This window comes from Mustela nigripes, chromosome 13 (genome assembly GCF_022355385.1).
Source record: "Mustela nigripes isolate SB6536 chromosome 13, MUSNIG.SB6536, whole genome shotgun sequence".
NCBI lineage: Eukaryota > Metazoa > Chordata > Mammalia > Carnivora > Mustelidae > Mustela > Mustela nigripes.
The window spans coordinates 97,769,971-97,790,232 of record NC_081569.1 but is presented as its reverse complement, the minus strand read 5'-3'; the positions used below and the strand labels follow the sequence as shown (position 1 = coordinate 97,790,232).

The 20,262-nt window shown below is 46.1% G+C and overlaps 1 protein-coding gene across 10 annotated transcripts in view; it reads left to right on the top strand.

The window, feature by feature from the left end:
- Positions 1-20,262, top strand: part of NIN (ninein) — a 98,583-nt gene that overhangs the window by 29,192 nt on the left and 49,129 nt on the right. For 5 of the 10 annotated variants that reach the window (XM_059373169.1, XM_059373166.1, XM_059373165.1 and 2 more), the window contains exons 5-8: positions 2,232-2,321; positions 3,865-4,025; positions 17,018-17,057; positions 18,391-18,581. In XM_059373169.1, the coding sequence (XP_059229152.1) occupies positions 2,232-2,321; positions 3,865-4,025; positions 17,018-17,057; positions 18,391-18,581 (482 nt within the window). The remainder of the gene's footprint in view (positions 1-2,231; positions 2,322-3,864; positions 4,026-17,017; positions 17,058-18,390; positions 18,582-20,262) is intronic. The other 5 variants (XM_059373168.1, XM_059373167.1, XM_059373174.1 and 2 more) reach the window with 1 other exon arrangement.

Genomic DNA, 20,262 nt, shown 5'->3' with positions numbered 1-20,262 from the left:
GAAATATCCTGAGGTCAGTTTTGGGAACAGGGAGGTTTAAATCAAAAAGTGATACAATATCCATAAAGTGATAACATATCCATCTTATCCCTCAATAGATACAATACAGTACTTTGCCTGTGAACTTCCACTTGGATCCTCATTGTATTGCCCTTTGGCCATTGGGAGGGCAGAGCTTCCAAGGGGAGACCTCCACCCCTCAGGCTGCAGTAAGTTCAAGAAGGAGGGGTGGACAGTCCCTCCTTAATGCTCAGCTAGAGTTGAGCCAGGGAAGGCAGTCGAGAAGGGTGGGTGGGTGAGTGTCTGTGGTTTTCCCTGCCTGCAGCTGGCTTATCCCCTGAGTGGTCATTCTCACTGACTCTGCATTTCAGTTTTCCTTTTATTTTAAGTGCAAGACATATGGTTACAAGTCATGCATATGTGTGCTGGTTCATCCTGATTCTGGAAGGTGGACATTATCACAAGTCTGGAGTTCCTCTCCTTGGGACAGATGGGATATGGAGTAAAGAATGAGGTGTCTAGCATCCAGATTTTGTTTCCTTGCTGAGGCTGGGAGAAATGGTATTTCTTTAGTCTTTGGAACTCCCCGTTAAGATCTTCCTCCCCTTCAACTGCTCTGTAGAGACTGTTGGTTGGTTCTGTGTTTCTCTAGCAGTCTTTAGGGAAGTGAATCAGGATTTCTCTGTCCCTTACTTATAACCAAGTGTTTGGTTTATGGCATAAAACCCAGATCATCTCATCTAAGTCACGTAGGACTGCTTCAAAGCCACCTTATTAGGGCTGGTGCATTTCACAAGAAATTCTCCAAGGATGGGGTCTAAGACTCCTCTAGGCAGTCTGGGCTTGTCCTCCTTTTTTCAAAGACCATTTTTACTTTTCTCAAATAGGAGAAACAGAAAACTGAAAGAAACAAAAGTGACTCTGAAGCTTGGCAGTCCAGGCAGAGTCATAAATAAGTGTTGAAGGAAATAGACGCTGAAAGTTTGGCAGTCCTTTATGTATTGTTTGTTTCACTGAAACAAACAATAGCCCTCCTTGGATCACGTGATTGGAGCAGTCACTTACCCTTATGTTAAAGAAAGCTGTTTGACCTAAACGATTTCATTTCTAAATAAATCAAGCTACACCATATTATCTGGCATAGATAAACTTGTTCTGTGATGGAATCTTGAAATGTGTGTCTTCCAGCTGGATGCACTTATAAAGGACAGAAACTTTGCCCCCAGGCTGCTGTTGTGTGAGTCTCTCTTGGGCATGGTATGGATGGGGTAGAGCATTCTTTAATTTAGGGGTTTAAGAGTGTCTTAACGTTCATTTGGTGGGCTGCTGCTGTGGCCTTCTAAAGGTCTGGTTGAGATTGGTGAAGAAAATCATAGTTTTCAAATGTTTAACACACAAACAACTGTTGTCCATGAATGTTCTCTCCAGATGTCCTTACTTTTGCTCTCTTCGCTACTTAGCATGTAAGTACAGTGATGCTCAGGCTTGAAATAGAGATGTGAGTATGTAAGTCAGAGAAGTAACTGTTGATAATTGGTTCAGTTAGTCTTTATTGGTCACAGAGATGGTTTCAGAAATTTGCTATCAGGTCACATGAACACCCCGTTCTTCCTCTCTGTGGACTGATATCTTTAGTATCCCCAAAGAGTATACAGCTTCATAGAGTTCTCTAGAAATTGACTTTGTGATGTAGTTACATTCTGTTAAAGATGCTAACTTATAGTTTGCTCAAAATTACTACAATAATCAAATATGAAATAAATTTTTTAAAAAAATACTTGGCAATGCTAAAATAGATAAAATAAACGCAAACCTCACAGGGTTCCTAATGGCTCGCAATCCATTACCTTCTGTCCCCTATCCAAATCCACCAGCTGCTCCCCACATATCTGGGGAGTTATTTCCCCCATAGGTGGGCTCTGAAATAAATCCCAGGAGTTGTTTTAAGCGGGTCAGTCCCCTGTCCCACCAGTCTTTACCTCTGTAAAAGACAACACGCAGCGAGAGCTCCTCTGTCACTCCCATCCCGAGACCACCAACCTTGTCACATTGGGGACATGTCACGTTCCCGTTTCTGACATCCTAAGTTTTTCTTTTCATCTTTTTCAACTCCCCCCGGGTCCCCTCCTCACCCCCCCGCAAGGTCACGAATGGTGTATCTTGTCTGCCAGGAAAATTTAAGAATGTGTACTAAATTAAGGATGGTTCTGCATTGCCTCTTGTCTGACCAGCATCTGTGGGGGTCAGCTGCCAACACGTAGCTCGGGTATCTGGGCCGCTCCTGAATACGCGCAGGCTGACCCACTCTCTCCTGATGAAAGGTACCTTCAAGCATGCATGTGATTTTTCAATATAAATTGCGTCTGCTTAAAGCCTCTCTGTGAGAGAATCGCTCAACCAAATGAGATGACTTGGCTGGGACTTTTAAGAAGCTGGATATAAATATCGCTGGAAATTATAGAGCGAGCATAAATACTTCACTCTGAGCTCTGCTGAGCATTTTCAGGATGCTTCTGACCACATCTCTGAAAGCTGAGCTGATACCAGAGGAAGGGCGGGGGAGGTTTCAGGGAAGGGCAGAGTTAGCCAGACGGGATCACCTGGCCTCCCAGGGAAAGGACAACATAATGGCTAACCCTGAACATGGTTTCCGCGGTGGTCAAAGTAGGGTTTCACTCTTCCAGTCCTTCTCTAATCAGCCACGCCCCAGTTTTGATGACGGGTGTCCGCAGCTCATCTGAACATCTGCGTGTCTGAGTTCAGACACATCTTGTGAAGACTGCCCTGTTCAAACAGAACATTATGTTCTCTAGAGAGACCCAGTGCTTTGGTGGATGATAAGAACTGCAATCAAAGCTTTGGCAATCTTTAGTACTTTAATAGAATATCTTATTCTCCTAATTCTGTGCAAGGTGCTAAAAAAAATTTATCTAAGATGACATTGGCATAGAGTGAAGTATTTATTCTACTGCTTTAAAGCTACCCATTGTAGAGAAAGGTTAGCATGCGATGGCGGCGGTGGTGGGTGACGGTGGCGGGTGACGGTGGTGGATGATGGTGGCGGGTGATGGTGGTGACTGTTGTTCCTGAGACACATTACATCAGAATGCTGAGGTCTTCCTTTAAGGTCAAGAATGACTCTCCCCTTAATGCACGCTCCTTTTTATTTTGTACAACACCGAAATTCATGAAGAGGAGAAAAAAAATCACCTACTGTTTGCCTTTCTACAGTTTTGCATTGACGATTTTATTTTATTCCCTAGGATTTAATTTTATAATGAGATCTCAATGCCAGGTTTCATGTAAGCGATGAGCTGTCATTAATTTATTAGGAGCCAGTGTGTCAGTCTCTTTGTTCTGTCATCCTGCTTGTCTGATGGATCTGAAGGTGGGATGGGTAACAAAGGAGTCACTGAGGTACAGGAGGGGTGTGTGAATACTAACGGTGCTGATGTGGCATTTGGTTTAGCATTATTCTCCAAGACTTCCTCCGACGTGCCTCTGTTGCCCTGTCCCTTTTCCCCTCTCTGCAAGGCACCAGCTTCGTCAACAGAAGAGTAGCTAGGACATCTGACTTTATCCCATTCTTAGTCCTGTCCTTCCCAAGGGAACCCTTCCTTGCCGGCATTGCATCTCTCCCGTTGGAAGCAGGGATGTGCTCGGGGTGCTGTCAGTCACTCAGAATTAGAAGCCGTGCTCTGCATCTGACCTGATGGCTCAGATCCGCCCACAGCCAGCACAACTGGCCAACAGCGGTGGTTTATTTTGGGGCTAGTATAAGAGGCTGCATCTGACAGCTGTGACTGTCAGCCACGGGCTGAGTCTGTCATGTAATGTGGCCTCAACTCTTGTCTCCTCGCCTAGACTGCTCACTAGAAGCTCAGCCCAAATATGTTAAAGGTGGCAAGCGTTACGGACGAAGGTCCTTACCTGAGTTTCAAGAATCCGTGGAAGAATTTGCAGAGATCGAGCCCCTGGATGGAGAAGCTCGGCCCTCACATACCCCCGCCGGGGACCGCAATGAGGTAAGGAGTCGGACAGGTGCGCCCTCCCCGGCCAGCGGTGGGGACATCCCCACCCACTCCCACGGTGGTGGTGTGGGAACAGGTGAACTGGGGGGGGGGGTGTCATCGTTTGGACATTCTCGTCTCTGTTTCTTATGGAGAGCTTATGTGCCAGCCTTATGTTTATGTGTTTTAAAATTCAATGACTTCCACGTTATCTGGGGTCTGCCACTTTCAGCCCTGCTTGGGGATATGTCTCTCCTCACAGCACTGCCATTTTTAGTTGTGTAAAAAGCTGCCCCTTTTGCCCCCCAGCCCCGGCACCCTGCAGTCCATAAACCAGCGTCCGTGGCAGGTGTGAGAGGAAGGCGGTGTGCGTGGCCGTCCTGAGAGCCACGCCTTATCTTTTGTAGCAGCAGACGACAGCTTTCAGACTTGGTTCTTGTGGCCTCGGCTGTCGCCACAGCTCTCCTTCTTGGGTGAGGAGCGCCCGGGCCCGCCTGGTCCTCCAGCAGCCCGATCTGCCTGCTTTACTCATCTCCCTGCTTTTCCTTGTGCACGTCACCGTCATCTACCCGCAAAGGGGAAGCAGTAGCATTTTCTTTATTCTTTCCTTACGGCTCATTTACCAGCATGCCATTTATAGAATGTGGTCGAGAAGGCCGTGCTGAGCAAGCTCTAAATATTTCTTGCAAATCCCAGCTCCAACTGGGGATGCGAATATTTCAGATGTTAACATAAGCTGGGGAAGAGACAGAGTGCCTCAACTTTCTCAACGTGGTCTGTCCATTAGAGGTTGGTAGACGTGCACGTGTGTACGCTCATTGCTGTCTGACGCCCATGTTCGGCTCCTTAAAGCCCGCAGGAGGCTTGCTCCAATAGCGTCCCCAGCAGCCAGACCTCTAGCATCGTCTGCCTTGAGAATGTCCACAAACCCTGAGATAACCAAAAAGAGCGCAGGCAATGAGCAGAAATGAAACCAGCCACAGTCCTGTAATCTAGAAGACACAGGACTGGTCTGCCTATCCCAAGAGGTGGCCACCATGGTTTTAAACACAAGGAATGCGTGGGAACACCTGGGTGGCTCAGTCAGTTCAATGTCTGCCTTTCGCTCAGGTCATGATCCCAGGGTGCTAGGATCGAGTCCCACATCGGGCTCCTTGCTCAGAGGGGAGCCTGCTTCTCCCTCTGCCCCTCTCTGCTGCTAGTGCTTACTCTCTTGCTCACTCTTTCTCTCAAATAAATAAAATCTTTAGAGGAAAAAAAAAAAGAAAGAATACTTATCCTCACACCAGAAGTGAAGAAGCAGTGTCAGACATGTGAGTGAGACAAGAGGAAGAAAAGCAGACAGAGAAAGCTAGAAAGACCCCCAGAATGGTGTAAGAGTGTCATGGAAAGAGGTGACAGCTGAAGACAGAAAAGGCCATGAGAAGCGAAGAGAACGCTGCCTGCGATATCACAGCACGGGGCCAGTCGGTCTGGAACAGAAGCTACTTCCCTTCTTGGGTTCAATTTTAAACCCTTTTGGGGTCCCTGTGAGGATTTAGATTGGGCTCTTTCCCCAGCAAAACACATGCACAAAAATTTGGCATATCCAATTTCAGAGATGCAAGTGGTTTTCCTACTTGAGTTATTGCTGTGTCCATAATGTTTATGTTGCTGTCAGGAAGGGTACCATTTTATTCCATAAAGTCTGTATCATAGCCCTAAGTACTGTGGAATGTATCTGAGACACTTCTCTCTGGGGAAGAAATGGTTAAAATCTCTCTCAATACTTTAGGGGATAAGCTTTCATTATATAGAACACACTTTTAAGGCTAGTATCTCTTGTCTCCCGATGACTTTCAGTACCCAAGGCATTATTATTTGGTGGTAATGAATAAAATGACTACTAATTTTTTGATAAGGTAATTTCTAGTTACTACCTGGGGGTACCCAGAAAGTTCTTGGACAGAGCTGATTTTGTTGCTGGCAGCTTATTTCTTACATCCTTGCTTTATCTTCCAACTTCCAGTGAGACTTACTGTTTAAAAGTGAGACTTTTGGGGGTGCCTGGGCAGCTCAGTGGGTTAAGCCTCTGCCTTCGGCTCAGGTCATGATCTCAGGGTCCTGGGATCAAGCCCAGCATTGGGCTCTCTGCTCAGCGGGGAGCCTGCTTCCGCTGCTCTCTCTGCCTGCCTCTCTGCCTACTTGTGATCTCCCTCTCTGTCAAATAAATTAAAAATCTTTAAAAAAAAAAAAGTGAGACTTTGGGCTCATGTTTACATAATGGTAAGAGTTGAGGCCTAGTTTGGGCAAAATCTTAGTAAAAGCGTATATTGGGAGAACCATTTCACACCATGCCAGGTACTTGGCTCCCCTTAGTCTTCCAGGACCTCATAGATGAGACCTTCTGACACTGTAGATAGATGTTTTAGTACTCAGTGAGCCCTCTCCATGGAACAGCAGATAGAGGCCCCAAAGGGTTCTTTCTCTCCATGTTTGTTCTCCCAGAGGACCCCTACTGACCTGACTTGGCCAGTCCATTGTATTCCGCCTCCCAAAAGCCTGACAGAGGCATCGGATTACCCCCTTTTACCATTTTTTAAATTGCTGAAGGTGGACCCAAGCCAAAGTTCATCCACATGCTTTCTTGCCTAAAAATGAAGTGTTTTGTGAGCTGAATTGAGCCTCTCAGTTCTCAGAGGGATTCCTCTCTTTAAGAGCTGCATGAGTGACATGTTTGGAGTTCCTCTTGTCAACTCTTGTCCTAGCCACCGCCATCCGTCACCCTTGCTGCCTTCACGGATACGTATAGTCCAGTGACGTCGTTTCCTCAGGATGTCGGTCCTACGGCACGCTGTCCTGTCAGGAGAGCGTTCCTGTTTTCTGGCCAGTTTCCACAGAAACCTCGGAGATCTCAGGCCACTTGTGGGCCAACAGAGCTTCATGCTCTGGGTGGCTTGAGCTTGTCCTAGAAGTGCCCTTGTGTCTTTGGGAGTGCCTGCTCATCCTCCTTATGCTAGAGTGGTCCCCACGCAGGAACTGTGGGGAGGAGAACATTCTTAATAACCTGCAGGGTTTGTTTATTCTCAGCTTAGAAGCAGTTGAGAATCTGTCAGGAGTTCTTCACTCTTCCATTGGCTTCTTTTTTCCCTTTGGAAAAGGAGGCCCTTTTGTCTCCTGCCCTTGAGTGTTAAAAATTTATTTCTTGGGTGTGTTTGTTACCAGTGGTTCATACTTCATCTTGGTGTTGCTGGGCAGTCCTGAAGGAGGGAGCGGGGGAGCTGTCTCCTGACGTGAATAATTCACAAGGGGTTGTCAGACGGGAAGCTGGAGATGGGCCTTCTTGGTTTCAATTGTGGGTTTCCTTCGATGCCTGGGACCTGGCTCAGGAAAGGTGAGAACGCTAGCTTGCCATCAGACTGCTGTCTCTGCTGTCCCTGCTGCTCTCAGACACGCCTGATTTTCTCTAAAGTGATTTGAGAATTTTTTGGTGACGATGAAAGGACCTGAACTTGTTGTCAAAAGTTACCTGGAGCAGAGGCCCTTCTGTTGCTATGTAACAGGAGACCAACTTTTGCTCTTGGATGAATCTTTTGTTTTATTTATCTGAGTATGTGGAGGGGGATGGGCAACTGAATGGAATGTGTCACAGACACCTCTGAAAGCTGTCCTGGGGTGGCTTTCTTCCTTCTAGGAACTCCTTCTATAGGGGTAAGTGAGCAGACAATTATCTGAAGGGATAAACAGTAACGCTCCCGCGTGCCCCCCACTTCTTTCTAGGGTTATTCCATAATAGGAAAGTTGCCATGGTTTGACAGTCCATTCCTCTCCCCTGGGTCAGTGGCTCACAACATTTTTTCTGCATCCTTATTTGGGAGGCCTTCTCCCATACGTCCAACCAGAATTACAGGGAATGCGGCACAGTTGTACTTCTCTGCAACTCCTGCCCTCCCTCCCACCCGAGAAGACACAGACACGCAGACCCATGAGAGGGATGCCATTGTAAAGTTTGCTTTCACGCAACTGAACTTATTTCTAATGTAAGTCCCATGGGAAGCTTCAGGCCTGGTTCATTACCTGGAATCCCTCTCACGACCCCTCACGGTCCACCCCCGTGCTGCGCTGCCTTGGGGGGAAATACACGTGGTTGCCCCGGGGGGACTGAATGCTCACCACCTTGGCCTCATCCTCGGAATGGACTATGTGACGATAAACTTTGTTAGGAGGTGCTTTCGATGTGGTAGTTCGTGCACGTTGAATGAATAAAATGATACACATTTTAATCCTCTCAATCCAGCTTTATTCCAGCAATTTGATTCTTTCCTGCTGAAACAGAGAATCTCTTACCTAGCTATGAAGCACGCCTCCCCTGCCATGTGTGGTTCACAAGACCATAAAGCTATCGCATAGGGAAAGACCTAGAATCTTCCTAAATTTTCAGTGCTAGAATGTGTCTTTCCAAATTTCTTTTGGAAACCCCGAAGCAGAATGTGATGATTCACAAATGACAAGTGTCATTTGTCAGACCGTCGGCTGATTGCGCGTTCACCTTCCCATTTAGTGAGTTTATCAGGTAAATGCATTCCCCTTGGGAGTCTGACTGCTCATCTCAGGTGGCATTGAAAGGAAAGTGGTGATTTTTCTTTTCTTTCTTTCTTTTTATGGGATTATTTTCACTCAAGGCGGTTCAGTTGGACATTCTATTCTGAATTAATTGAGACCAACAAAGGGCACATTCTTGATTCCAGTGTAAGATGTGATTAATGAGACCATTTTGGTGGTGGTTTTTGCTTCACGTGGTTAAGAAATAGAAGTGAGATTTGAGGGTCCAAAGAGTACATTCCCACCCTTTTTATATGCACACCTGGCAGTGGCTACTGAAATGACCTTGAATTTTATTTTTGTGCTCTCTTCTCAGGATAGGTGGAAAAGGGGAGAAACAAAACTAATGCCCAGTTCTAGTCTCTTCCTCAGACCTCGTGGGCGAGGCGGTTCCGTGAATATAATTGGGGCAGGGCCACTTCGCTTTCTGCCCTTGTCGAAAACAGGGGACACCTTGTTAACTGTTTTCCTCCACAGGGAGTAAAGCAGGTCTAGTAAGATTATTATCAGGAGCAGGACGCTTTAAACAATGATTTCTTCAACTATAGACAATTGGAGTGTAAGCCAAAACCAGGCAGTTTAAGTGAGGACCTGAGAGAAAAGTGGAAGCCATTTTCTTCGTCTGCTCAACAATGGCCATGCAATCACCGCTTTGTGTCCGGCCTGTGGAGGGAGGGAGAGGAGGGGTGCTGGGGGTTTAAGAACTCGGAAAGGAACAAACCAACCCCCCAAACTGGTTTTACTACCCTACAGAAAACCAAACTTGGCCAAGCAGTGGGAAACTGACTTCTGGTCCCCTTACGTTCATTTTCTTATGTGCATAACTTTGCCGTGAACCTTCATGAATTATTCATTTATATCGTATAGAGGCAATATTTGATTCCGGAGCAAACATGTTAATAACAGAGAGAAGGTCTGCCAAGAACTTTGGTAGTTGAAATGGACCTATTTTCCCCTTCCTCCCATTAGTTTTTCTTGTTCCAGTCTGACAAAGTAAGCAGTCTCGTTACTGATGCCATTTATTCCCATCAAACGATGTGACATCATCAAGATAGGTTTTTTGTTTTTATTTTAATGGAATTCCAGCATTTCCTTTTCTTTTTTCTTAAGTCTTTTAGAGCCTTTGGCTATTCCCGGAGATGAAATGCTCATTCAAGATGCAATAGTAGACCACTTGAAAGTGATATAAAGAAGTCCCTTCAAAGCTAATAAGGTATCTCTCATTCGAACACAAACCGCCGCTTTCAGACTTTGCCGTCCTGGTAAGCCTTCCTGACTTGATCCCAGAGGGAACTCCTTTGGCGTCCAGCCCCAACCCCCACGTCCTTCCAGGTCAGCAGTTTCGAGTAATGATTCTCCAACTAGAAAATAAAACAGACAACAAATAAAAAAATCAGCAAGTTAATTTTAATGATAAGAGTAACATTTTCCAACTATACCATTAAGTTTATTTTCCAAATGGAAAAGCAGTGTTCCCTACCAACCGAGAACGGCTCTGATGAGTAAGATACGGTGAGCAGATGTGTTTAAAAACCCCTTTCCTTAGGGACTTAAGAACCCAGTGAACCGAGAATACTCCCCAACCTTGGTAGGAGGAGAGACTTAAGGCTCAAATTCTTAAATTCAGCATTTCTTCACCCTGGCAGTCCTGGAGGTGTTTTGACAGTGTAGCAGGACTCCTCTACATGTGTGTGCCGTTAAAAATCCTACATTAACTCCTATTGTCGGTGGTCCTTACCTGTAGCTCTTAATTACTGGTGAAGATAAAGGAGGTGATTGGCTTTGTGGTTGAGGCAGAAGACTGGCAACTGAGCAGCTTGACCTTGGGTTCCCAGCGGAGAGATCAGGGGCTGGGCGGTCAGGCCCTCCACTGCCCGGTGTGCCTTCAAAGGCAGGGCGGCAGAAAGGAACTGAAGTCCCAGGAAAGGTGTCCCTGCCAAAACAGGGGCCCTGCTGGGCGTCCTGGGTTCCCAGGACCTGGCTCAGAGCAAGGGCTTTATAGGCATTTAGAACTATTCGTTACATATTCCACAGATGCTGTAGTTTTGAAAGGTCTCAAGTTTTTGGTTATAGGCACTCTTCTAAACTGATCTCTGTGTGGGTTTTGCCAGAGACTTCCTAAGACAGTCTAAGACACCTAAGTGTGCTGCCTTCGTCAAATGGACATTACAGCTCCATTTGTTTGGGGAGCTTTGTTATCCCGGCAAATTTCCTTCCTCCTTTCTCTAGGCTTGCAAGGCTTTCCCCTTTCAAAAAAAGGAGAAGGGAAAAAAAAAAAACAAAACCAACACATCTGCTTAAGGCTGCTGAGATCAGTTCAGCCACCTCTGCTGGGAAAGAAGAACCCCGTGTGCGCCCCCATAATCGTTTTAATTAGCCATACATTCTGTGGGGCACAGGTCTGCACTGTGGAGCAGATGGCTGGTGGGGGCTGTGACTGGGCTATTGTGGGCGGGGGCCTCACCAGGCCCGCAGGCTACAGATGCTGCCCCCGCCTCAGGGCTGGAAGCCGGGGCTCCAAGAGGCTCAGGCCATCTGCTCTGCAGTCCAGCAAAGCAGGTGGCCCTCCCAAGAAAGCATTCCTGAAAGCAGTTTCTCTGGTGTGGCCCATGTGCACGGGGCTCCCTGGTCCAGCTAGAGGATAGCCAGAACGCCGGCCACAATGGCCCAGGAGATGTGAAGAGGCACAACCCATGCAGTGGGTGTGGGGCTCCCTTTGTCTGCTTTGGGTCGGTGGTAGGGGGCTGGAGGCTGCTTTCTGTAGCAGCCATCTCAGGGCCCAGCAACCTCTGACCCTCTCCCCTCTGACTGCTCTCAGTGGGGCTGTGGGCCAGCATGCTGGGCACGGTCATACAGAAGCCCCGGCCACCCCTGCCAGCTGTGGCCACCCAGGGGACACTGCCACCCATGGGGAGGGGTCTGGGGGGCCCTGTTCCTAAGTTGAATCACAGATTGACGGCTTCATCACAACTACTGTGTTCCAAGCTGTCATTTCTACAGTCTCTCTTGGGTTTGTTCTGAAAGCGGACACTGGTCTATCAGCTGTGTCTTTTCTCTGCCCTTGTCTTGGCTTTGGACACCCAAATAATAGGAATAGTAATAGTGATATTTATTTGCTTAACAGACACTTAGATCTGAATTTGTAGCAGGCACCGTTTTAAGTGCCTTCCAAGTATATTAGCACACCTTTGTAGGCAGGCATGGTGAGATAATCAAGGCGGGTGGGGAGTTAAGTAACGAGGCCAAGGTTGAACACACCTAAGTGGGAGGAGCATGGAACTGGGGGGTTCCAGCTCCAGAGCCCAGATCCTTAATCACAACATCATCGTGGCTGAGCTAGTAGCAGTGGCTGACACATCCCAGGTGCCAGGCTCATGCCTCCTCCTCCCCCCGGGGTGGCTCACCAACGCCACCCCCGCCCCCCCGCGCCTTGTGGCTAAGGCTGGGTACTGAGGGCTCCCAGAGTGCCGGAGCAGGACCGAACCCCGTCTCTCCGCTCAGCCCTGTGATCACGTCCTCTACCATTTTGCCTCCAGCTTCTGCAGTCATTGAAAGTCCCACAGGATGATTTTGAAGCATTGATTAATATCCATTTCTGCAGCGAGAGGTGATATAAGACTTCAAGGGAAAAATTAAAAATCCCTTTTCTGAATTAGTCTCGAGAACACATGCCCGCAATTGTCCCTCCCTTCTCTCCTGACTTTTCCAGAGATTTGTGAGATTCTCTCCCTTCCGATGCTCATGGCTGGTCTGTGCCTGCCAGGCTTTTCACTGCACTGGGTACACCAGCAGCAATGAAAAGACCTTGTTCCAGAATGATGCCTCCTTTTATTGGGCTGTTCTAGTAGGCGGATGAGCTCATAACCCCAACCTTCCAATCTGACATCCCCCCTTCCCCCTCCCCATGCTTTTTAATTGGAACTGCAGGCTCCAGGCAGTGGGAATAAAAATGCGCTATGAATGAACTGAACCCCCCCCTCCACCCACCCCTCAAAATTGCAATTTAATAAACACTCAGGCACTGTGTGCTTATCCCTCCCCCTTACTAAAGGAACAGACCCTTGGTGGAGAATGGGGACAAGCACAGCTCGTTCCTGGGCAGCAAACTCCATCTCCAACTGAAGCAGTTGCGGAATGAAACTACAGCCATTCAGCATAAGTTTGCGGCTTCTAGAAGGCTGGTCCTAGCTTGCATCTAGGTTTCTTACGTAGGGCCATGGGAGAAATGTGTGCGTGATCGTCACCCTAGCCGTTTTCTAACAAGTTCTCCCTTACCCACTACCGCTTGCCCAGAGGGTTTGGGTGAGATTGTTGAAGCTGCCCGAGCTGCTTGCCTGGCCTTTAGGAGGCTGGGCTGAACCTGATGCCACCAGGTTAAGCTGCCTCTAGTATGTCATGATCTCAGGCCCCTATTCCAGTCTCCGACCAGTGTCCCTGATCTTTCCACACTCTGCTTAGACCGGGAGGCACCGGCAGCAGCTTCCACCCTCTTGAAGGGCACCTGGGCCTCCTGCGATGCCTCCCCTGCCAGGACACAGGGGGAAGGATGCCACAGATATCACAGAGGGTTGTGTAGCAAAGGGGAAGTTCTTCCTCTTTCTCCCCATCCCCACAACATACGAAATTCATTTGGTGAGGATTTGAGGGCAGGTGGGTAAAAGAAAAAACAAAAGTCGGACCTGTTTGTATTTCTTTTTAAAGATTTTATTTATTCATTTCAGAAAGAGAGAGTGCACAAGCAGGGGAGGGTGGTGGTGGGAGACAGGCCAAGAGAGAGGGAGAAGCAGGCTCCCCACTGAACGGAGAGCCCGATGCAGGACTTGATTCCAGGACCCTGAGATCATGACCTCACCTGAAGGCAGACACTTAACTGACTGAGCCACCCAAGCACCCCAGGGACCGCAGTGAACATCTAGAGTAGCAAAGGAAATATAATTGTTTGCCACATTCCCTCAACCAAATGCATCCATTCTGATTATGTCTGTTTCCTTCCAGTCTTTGTCTAATTGTATAAATATTTTTGCCAGCAGCAGTTGTAGTGTAGAGAACATTTTTCCATCTCCTCTATGGTTTTGTAATTATACTTTTAATGACTATATTATGATGTATAATTGTACTTTGTGCTCCATTGTTCAAAGTTTAAATTGTGTTCGGTACTCTTATAAAAAGTGCTAAATGTACATGTCTATGAATATGCATTTTTCCTTTGATTTTACTATCGTTAGAAATCATGAAATTACTGGGCGGAGAGTATGAACATCTTTATGGCTTTCAAACATGAAGCAATTTTCTTTACTAAAAGCTAATGTCCATACACATTGCTACCAGTAACATTTAAACAGGCCTATTTTAAATAAATCATAACCTTGATGGTAATAGGACTCTTGTCTTAAATACTACTAATTTAATGGGCACAAAGTGATTCCTTGGTTTTAATTTATACTTTGCTGTTGAAATGAGTCTTTCCCCATATTTGGTTTTTTTTTTTTTTTTAAGATTTTATCTATTTATTTGACAGACAGAGATCACAAGCAGGTAGAGAGGCAGGCAGAGAAAGAGAGGAGGAAGCAGGCTCTCTGCTGAGCAAGAGCCCGATGTGGAACTCGATCCCAGGACCCTGAGATCATGACCTGAGCCGAAGGCAGAGGCTTAACCCTCTGAGCCACCCAGGCGCCCCTCCCCATATTTGTTTAACTGTGTTGCCTGTCTGTATTCTTTGCATATCTGCCAGACTTGGCATTTTTCTTATAAATTTATATGAATAACTGATACTGACCCAGGGCCACCCAACTTAACGCCTTAAGTTTAAAACATGGTAATAAAAATAAAATCTGCAAAAATAAATGTAATAAGTTCTGCATAAACACATGCCCCATAAAAGTAAGGTCTTATCATGCTTGTTATGTGCCAAGCACAATTCTAAGCATTCTACCCAACTCTGTGAACTATGTACTACTTTATTCCCATTTTGTTGATGGAGAAACTGAGGCAAAAGCAATTCATAAATGTGTCCAGGCCAAATTCAGTAGGTAAGGCAGTCTGGCTCCCATGTCCCCACACGCTTACTAGTTAGGAGGAAGAATCAGGGAAGGAGGGCAATACCGGGAATACTGTTCTGAGAAGTGACTCAGATACACGCATCCAGGCCCATAGAGTCACGTGCCTCTCTGCAGATTGGAGCCTCTCGCACCTCTCAACGAAGTGCCTCCTATTTTAAAATGAATTGAGAAGTGAGCAAATGTGAAATAAATCTTTCTGTCACTATACGCACCTCATTATGTTAGGGATTGTTACTAAGGGTTTTTTTTGAAGGTGTATGTTTGCATTTTCCCAACTGTGTATCCTAGTGGGGGCTCCCTTGCTTGTTGGGTCCAGTGATGATATAAATTGTGTTACTTTTCTGTCCGTTTGTGCTGTTAAAAAATTGTTCCCTGCTCATGATTTTGGTAGGTTTTATTATTTTGCGTGATGGTTCTTAGATTATAGAAACCCATTTTATTTGTTTCAGGTGGATTTGTGTTAGGGTGCTTCCAACTGACATGCCGAATGATACATTTTCACAATGTGGGGTGCCAAAGTAGTAGAAGAATTTAATTCTTTGCTCTGTGGGTGAGGAAATAAATATGCCGGGACAGAGAGGCAGGCTGCTTTTATTAGTGGAGCTTTATTGACTTAAATCATTTCCTATGACAACAGTTAAATTCTGCTCCTTCCCCACCCCCACTTTGCCTCCTCCCTCCACTGGGTCAGCAGTGTGTCTTTATGAGGAAATGTGGACTGCTAAAATTGTAATCACAGACAAGCAAAAGTCACACTGTCCCCTAATTTTGTTTCCATAACTACCATGTGTATTAGCGACTTGCAGTTATAATCTGAAGGACGTGTAGTACATTTCCGCATTTCGAGTCACGGTCTTGTGACATGTTCTTCACGGTGAGAATGACCCCTCCCAGCATTGCCAGCTTGGGTTTCGGTATAGTGTGGCAGAACTGAGGGAACGTTCTGGTGCTAGCTTCAGTCTCTAACTAAAATATGGAATTGTGAAACCCTGGTAGACATCTATCCTTTAGTTCACTGGAGAGGACCAGTGTAAATGAGTATGGGGAGGAAGAAAGTAGATGACCTCAACTCATCTCCGCTTGAATGAGATACTGAAAGTCAACATTCCGGCTTAGAATTTTGGGTGGCACACTGTTTGCTGTGAGGGATCCAAGCTCTTGCAAATTGGAGTTAACAAGATGAATTCTCTTGTTGAGTTTCTTTAGGATCCCAGGAAATCATATCGATTTGTGTAGTTCAGCCATCACAGAGAAAGGCTGAGTATTTGTAATCAAAGGCAGCTTCATTCATCAAGTTGGATCTCTGCTGAGACAGCAGCCCCTTTTGAAAGGGGGAATACCCCCTTCTCAACAGGGTTTCCTGCAATGGTTGTAGAACCTCCCCGCAGGAGTGATTAGGCAGCTTGCTGGCTAGCCAAAAGCTACTGCGGACCTCCTTGTTGCCACTGACTGGAAGTAGACCTGTGCTGTGCTTGGTCGGTGGAGCAAAGGCTGGAGTCGGGTTCTGCTTCGTGCCCTTGAAAAAGACCCAGTAGTAACACAGCACGGTAGTCCAGCAAACTGGTCCAGTTCAGGTAATTTTCATGGCTTCTTATGCACTTTACCAGTAACATAGATTTTATTTAACTTGAGCTTTCTGGCCTACCTGTTTTGGGTTGCATCTCTGTCTCCTTCCTCACTGAGTCATGGACACATTAGGCTCATTCTTGCCTCTGTGCTTCAGCAAATAGTGGCTGTCCGTTCCTTTTCAGTTGGCTGTCTTCAGCTCACCCTTCAGGTCTCAGTTCAGATGTTACCTCTTTCAGGAAGTCTACCCTGATTTCCTGAGTCTGGAGGATCCCATTGAGGTACCTTCATAACATTTTGAATTTCCCCATCATAACACTGCATATGCTACAGTATTGTAGTTTCTGTGTTCTTGTCTGCATGTCTTCATTAGCATATGAACTTCTCGAGGCAAGAAATGTGTTTGTTCTGTTCATAGTTATATTCTGAAGATGTACCATAATACCTCACACCCAGTACACATTGAAGAACAAATTCATAAATGCGTGGTATGAATTTTTTGTTGGTTGACGGATTCTGAGTATTTGCTTTGGCTTGGTTTTATTGGCTGTGCTAGGTTTTGCTGTTGAATGAGTCAGTTTGCACATGTGAAAGGCAAATCCCTAGTGAAATAGAGCAGGCTGCTACCTGGTGTTTTTTAGGAGTCTCTTCTGGATTGGCGGGTTGACTCCAAAGAGCCTACCTGGAGGGTTCTGAGTCATGAGACTCACCCAGCTGATGATTCCAGAACCAGAAAGTGCTCTGATCTTGGAAAAACTGAATATGTACTAAAACACGCTAATCTTCTCTCACCTTCTCTAGCACTGGAAGACACAACGCAGTGAGGAGTATGAAGCAGAAGGTAGGAACTGAGTGTGTGTCCGGCTCTGCCCATCACAGGGCACTCTCCACCCCCCACTTCCTGCATCTCCCAGCCTTCTTCCCAACAGCTACTCCTAGGCTGGAGGCCAGCTGCGAAGTAACCTTAAGAACAACGTTCATGAGAACAACCTCATTTCCAGGGGAACGTTCATAGTTTTAAAACCCTAGCCTTTAACCTCATGCAAGCTATGGCAACTAAGATGTGGGATTTTACTTATGGGTCAATTACTGTCTCATACAAACTTTCAAATTAATCTATGGGCAGTCCTAAAACTAAATAGAGCCCTTTTAAAACACACTCATTGACAAGTTTCCCATGGTTTGAAGCCGCTGCAAAGCCTGTTGGGCTTCCATGGCCAGCAGATGGCACTGTGGTTCAGCAAACAGAACTTCCCCGTTCCCGCGCAACCCCCCCCTTCACAGCCTACCCTGGTGAAGCTCCACTTAAGTGTAATTACTGTGTCTAAACTGGAAAGACACAGCAGTAAGGAGCTTAATTTCTTCAATAAATAGTAAGGGTAGCACTAAATGCACTTCTCAGCCTCATAAGGTTCTTCCAGGCACACAAAATTGTGCCAGTAATTATCTCATGGTTCAGTAACGACTTCATAAATCTCAAACGCGCAAGTGAAAAATTTAACTTGAAGTGAGAACTTTTAATAGAGGATAAATACATTTTGATTTTTAAATGGGAAGTCTGACCCTTAAGTGCTCAAATAAACTCTATCCCTAATGTTTAGATGATGAGTCACTTGCATTTTACACCCATGTACTCTTTCAAGTGGGTTTGTAGGGCAGAATATCTAAAGGTGTAAAGATTTAGAAAGAGGCTAATCCTGAGACTTTTAATGATTATGTTTTGATATTTATCATGAAATCATTTCCTTCTCAGTAAAAGCAGTTCTCATGCTTGGACTCGAAGGAGTGGCGATAGTGACGTCTGGCAGCTATAGTTGGGGCAGGGCATAGAAGTCTCTTTGGACTGGTTCTCAGCTAGCCTTCTCTTCCAATCACACCAAAGCCTGAAGCCTGTGCATGCTTTCAGTTGGAAGAAAACAAACCTAGAACCTTTGTATGCCTGTGCGAGAGGTGTTTCTTGCGTGGTGTAGAAGAAGGTGCCTCTTGGCTCTAGTTGCAGCCCAAGAACCCGTGGTTCCATTTCATTTGAGCTGCACATTCATATCAAAATGGGACCAGCATCAATAGTCTCGTTCCTGTAATACCGACTTTTACAAAACACAATTCTCTTTGAGGATAGGCTTGCTCTCCTTGCACTTCCTTTGCGGACAGCACAATAGATGTTTTTATTTCAGGTCAGTTAAGATTTTGGAACCCAGATGACTTGAATGCCTCACAAAGTGGGTCTTCCGCTCCCCAAGACTGGATAGAAGAGAAACTACAGGAAGTTTGTGAAGACTTGGGGATCACCCGTGATGGCCACCTGAACCGAAAGAAGCTGGTCTCCATCTGTGAGCAGTACGGTCTGCAGAATGTGGATGGAGAGGTAAGCCTTGAGCCATGTTTTCATTCAGGAATAATAATCATGATAAAATCTAGACAGGCCACAGGCTAGGAACAGCCGTGTTTTGGCTTCCTGCAGCATGTTACGGAGACTCTAGTCTCTTTTTTCTCCTAGGAAGTAAGCCATGAAGATTCTTTCTGGAGAAGCTCATGTTGTGTTATGGGGAATGGCGGGGGGAGGACCAACCCTGACAATAGCTGACACCTCCTGGGCACACACGATGTGCCCTTCACTGTGCTAAGCGTGTTACCCCACATCATTATCAGCCATGACCTCAGTGCAGCCACCATGTCAAATGTATTTGTTGAAGTAGCTTTCACTGAGCAAAACATGGGAAAGACTCCGAGGCCGGATGACACAGGGAGTTGAGAGAATGGGAGCTGGCTGAGTGTTTATTTCAAAAGCCAGGCTGATGAGTTTAGGTTTTTGGAGAGATCTCCGTATCAACCATGGGTTCTTCAGTAGGACAAACTTGGATACTGAGGTGGGTCTGAGCTTTCCTTGTGGGGCATATTGGTGTCAGAACGGCCTGTGCGAGGGGCCCAGCCGGGAGCCATCACACTTTTCTGGTCATGAAGAAATGGAAAAGGGTAGGTTGGTAGTTTTGAAGGGACACAGAAGAATCTTGAAGGAAACCCAAAGACTCCTGCTTGCTGAGATTCTGAGTTTTATCTTTTCTGAAGAATGAAGAGGGGAATGGCCAGGACTGCATACTTGAATGGCCGTGAAACATGAGAAGAGAAGTAATTCTAAGATGTGTTTTTCCAAGAGTTGAAAACAAGGAGGGACTCAGAGGTTAGGGCTGCAGTTATAGTTGGGGAAGTCTTGGGTTATAATGATGTTTCAAACCATACTTTCTGCTTGCGCGGGGGCTACGTGGTATTATTTTCCTAAGCCAGAAAGATATTCATCATCAAAAGCCACCAAATAGCTGAATTTGCAGAAAAGCCTTTTCCCTGCTTCTCCCTAGAATGTGTGACTGTTCTGTGCCCTTTGACTACCTTCTTTTTTTTTTTTTTTTTAAGATTTTTTATTTATTTATCTGACAGAGAGAGATCACAGTAGGAGAGAGGAAGGGAAGAGATCACAGAGAGAGGAAGGGAAGCAGGCCCTCTGCTGAGCAGAGAGCCCGATATGGGACTCGATCCCAGGACCCTGAGATCATGACCTGAGCCGAAGGCAGTGGCTTAACCCACTGAGCCACCCAGGCGCCCCCCTTTGACTACCTTCTTAATGGCTCAGTGGTCCTTTATTTTTCAGGGTTGGTTGTTGAATCATAAAATTAAATTCATCCTCCATACTGTAAACCAGCGCAGTATGCAGAGCCTTGGGCAGTTTTGCCAAGAAATATTGCACACACTTGGATTATTTCTCTAAGAGCAATTCTTGGGATAATCTGTAGCCATTTGCGGGGAGTTGCATTTTCTTCCATGGTGGAGTTTCCAAAGCCCAGGAAGAGAAGTAGCACAGCTGGTTATTTTCCTCTGATCGAGAATGAGTAAAAGATTGCTCATTGAATATAGCTTTTACTTAATGTCTTCCCCGCCAAAAAAAAAAAAAAAAAAAAAAAATCATGAAATACTATAGTACTTCATACGACTGGCTCTAGACCACAGAGGAGCCGAAAATTCAAGATGATCTCATCACCCTGCAACTTGGGATC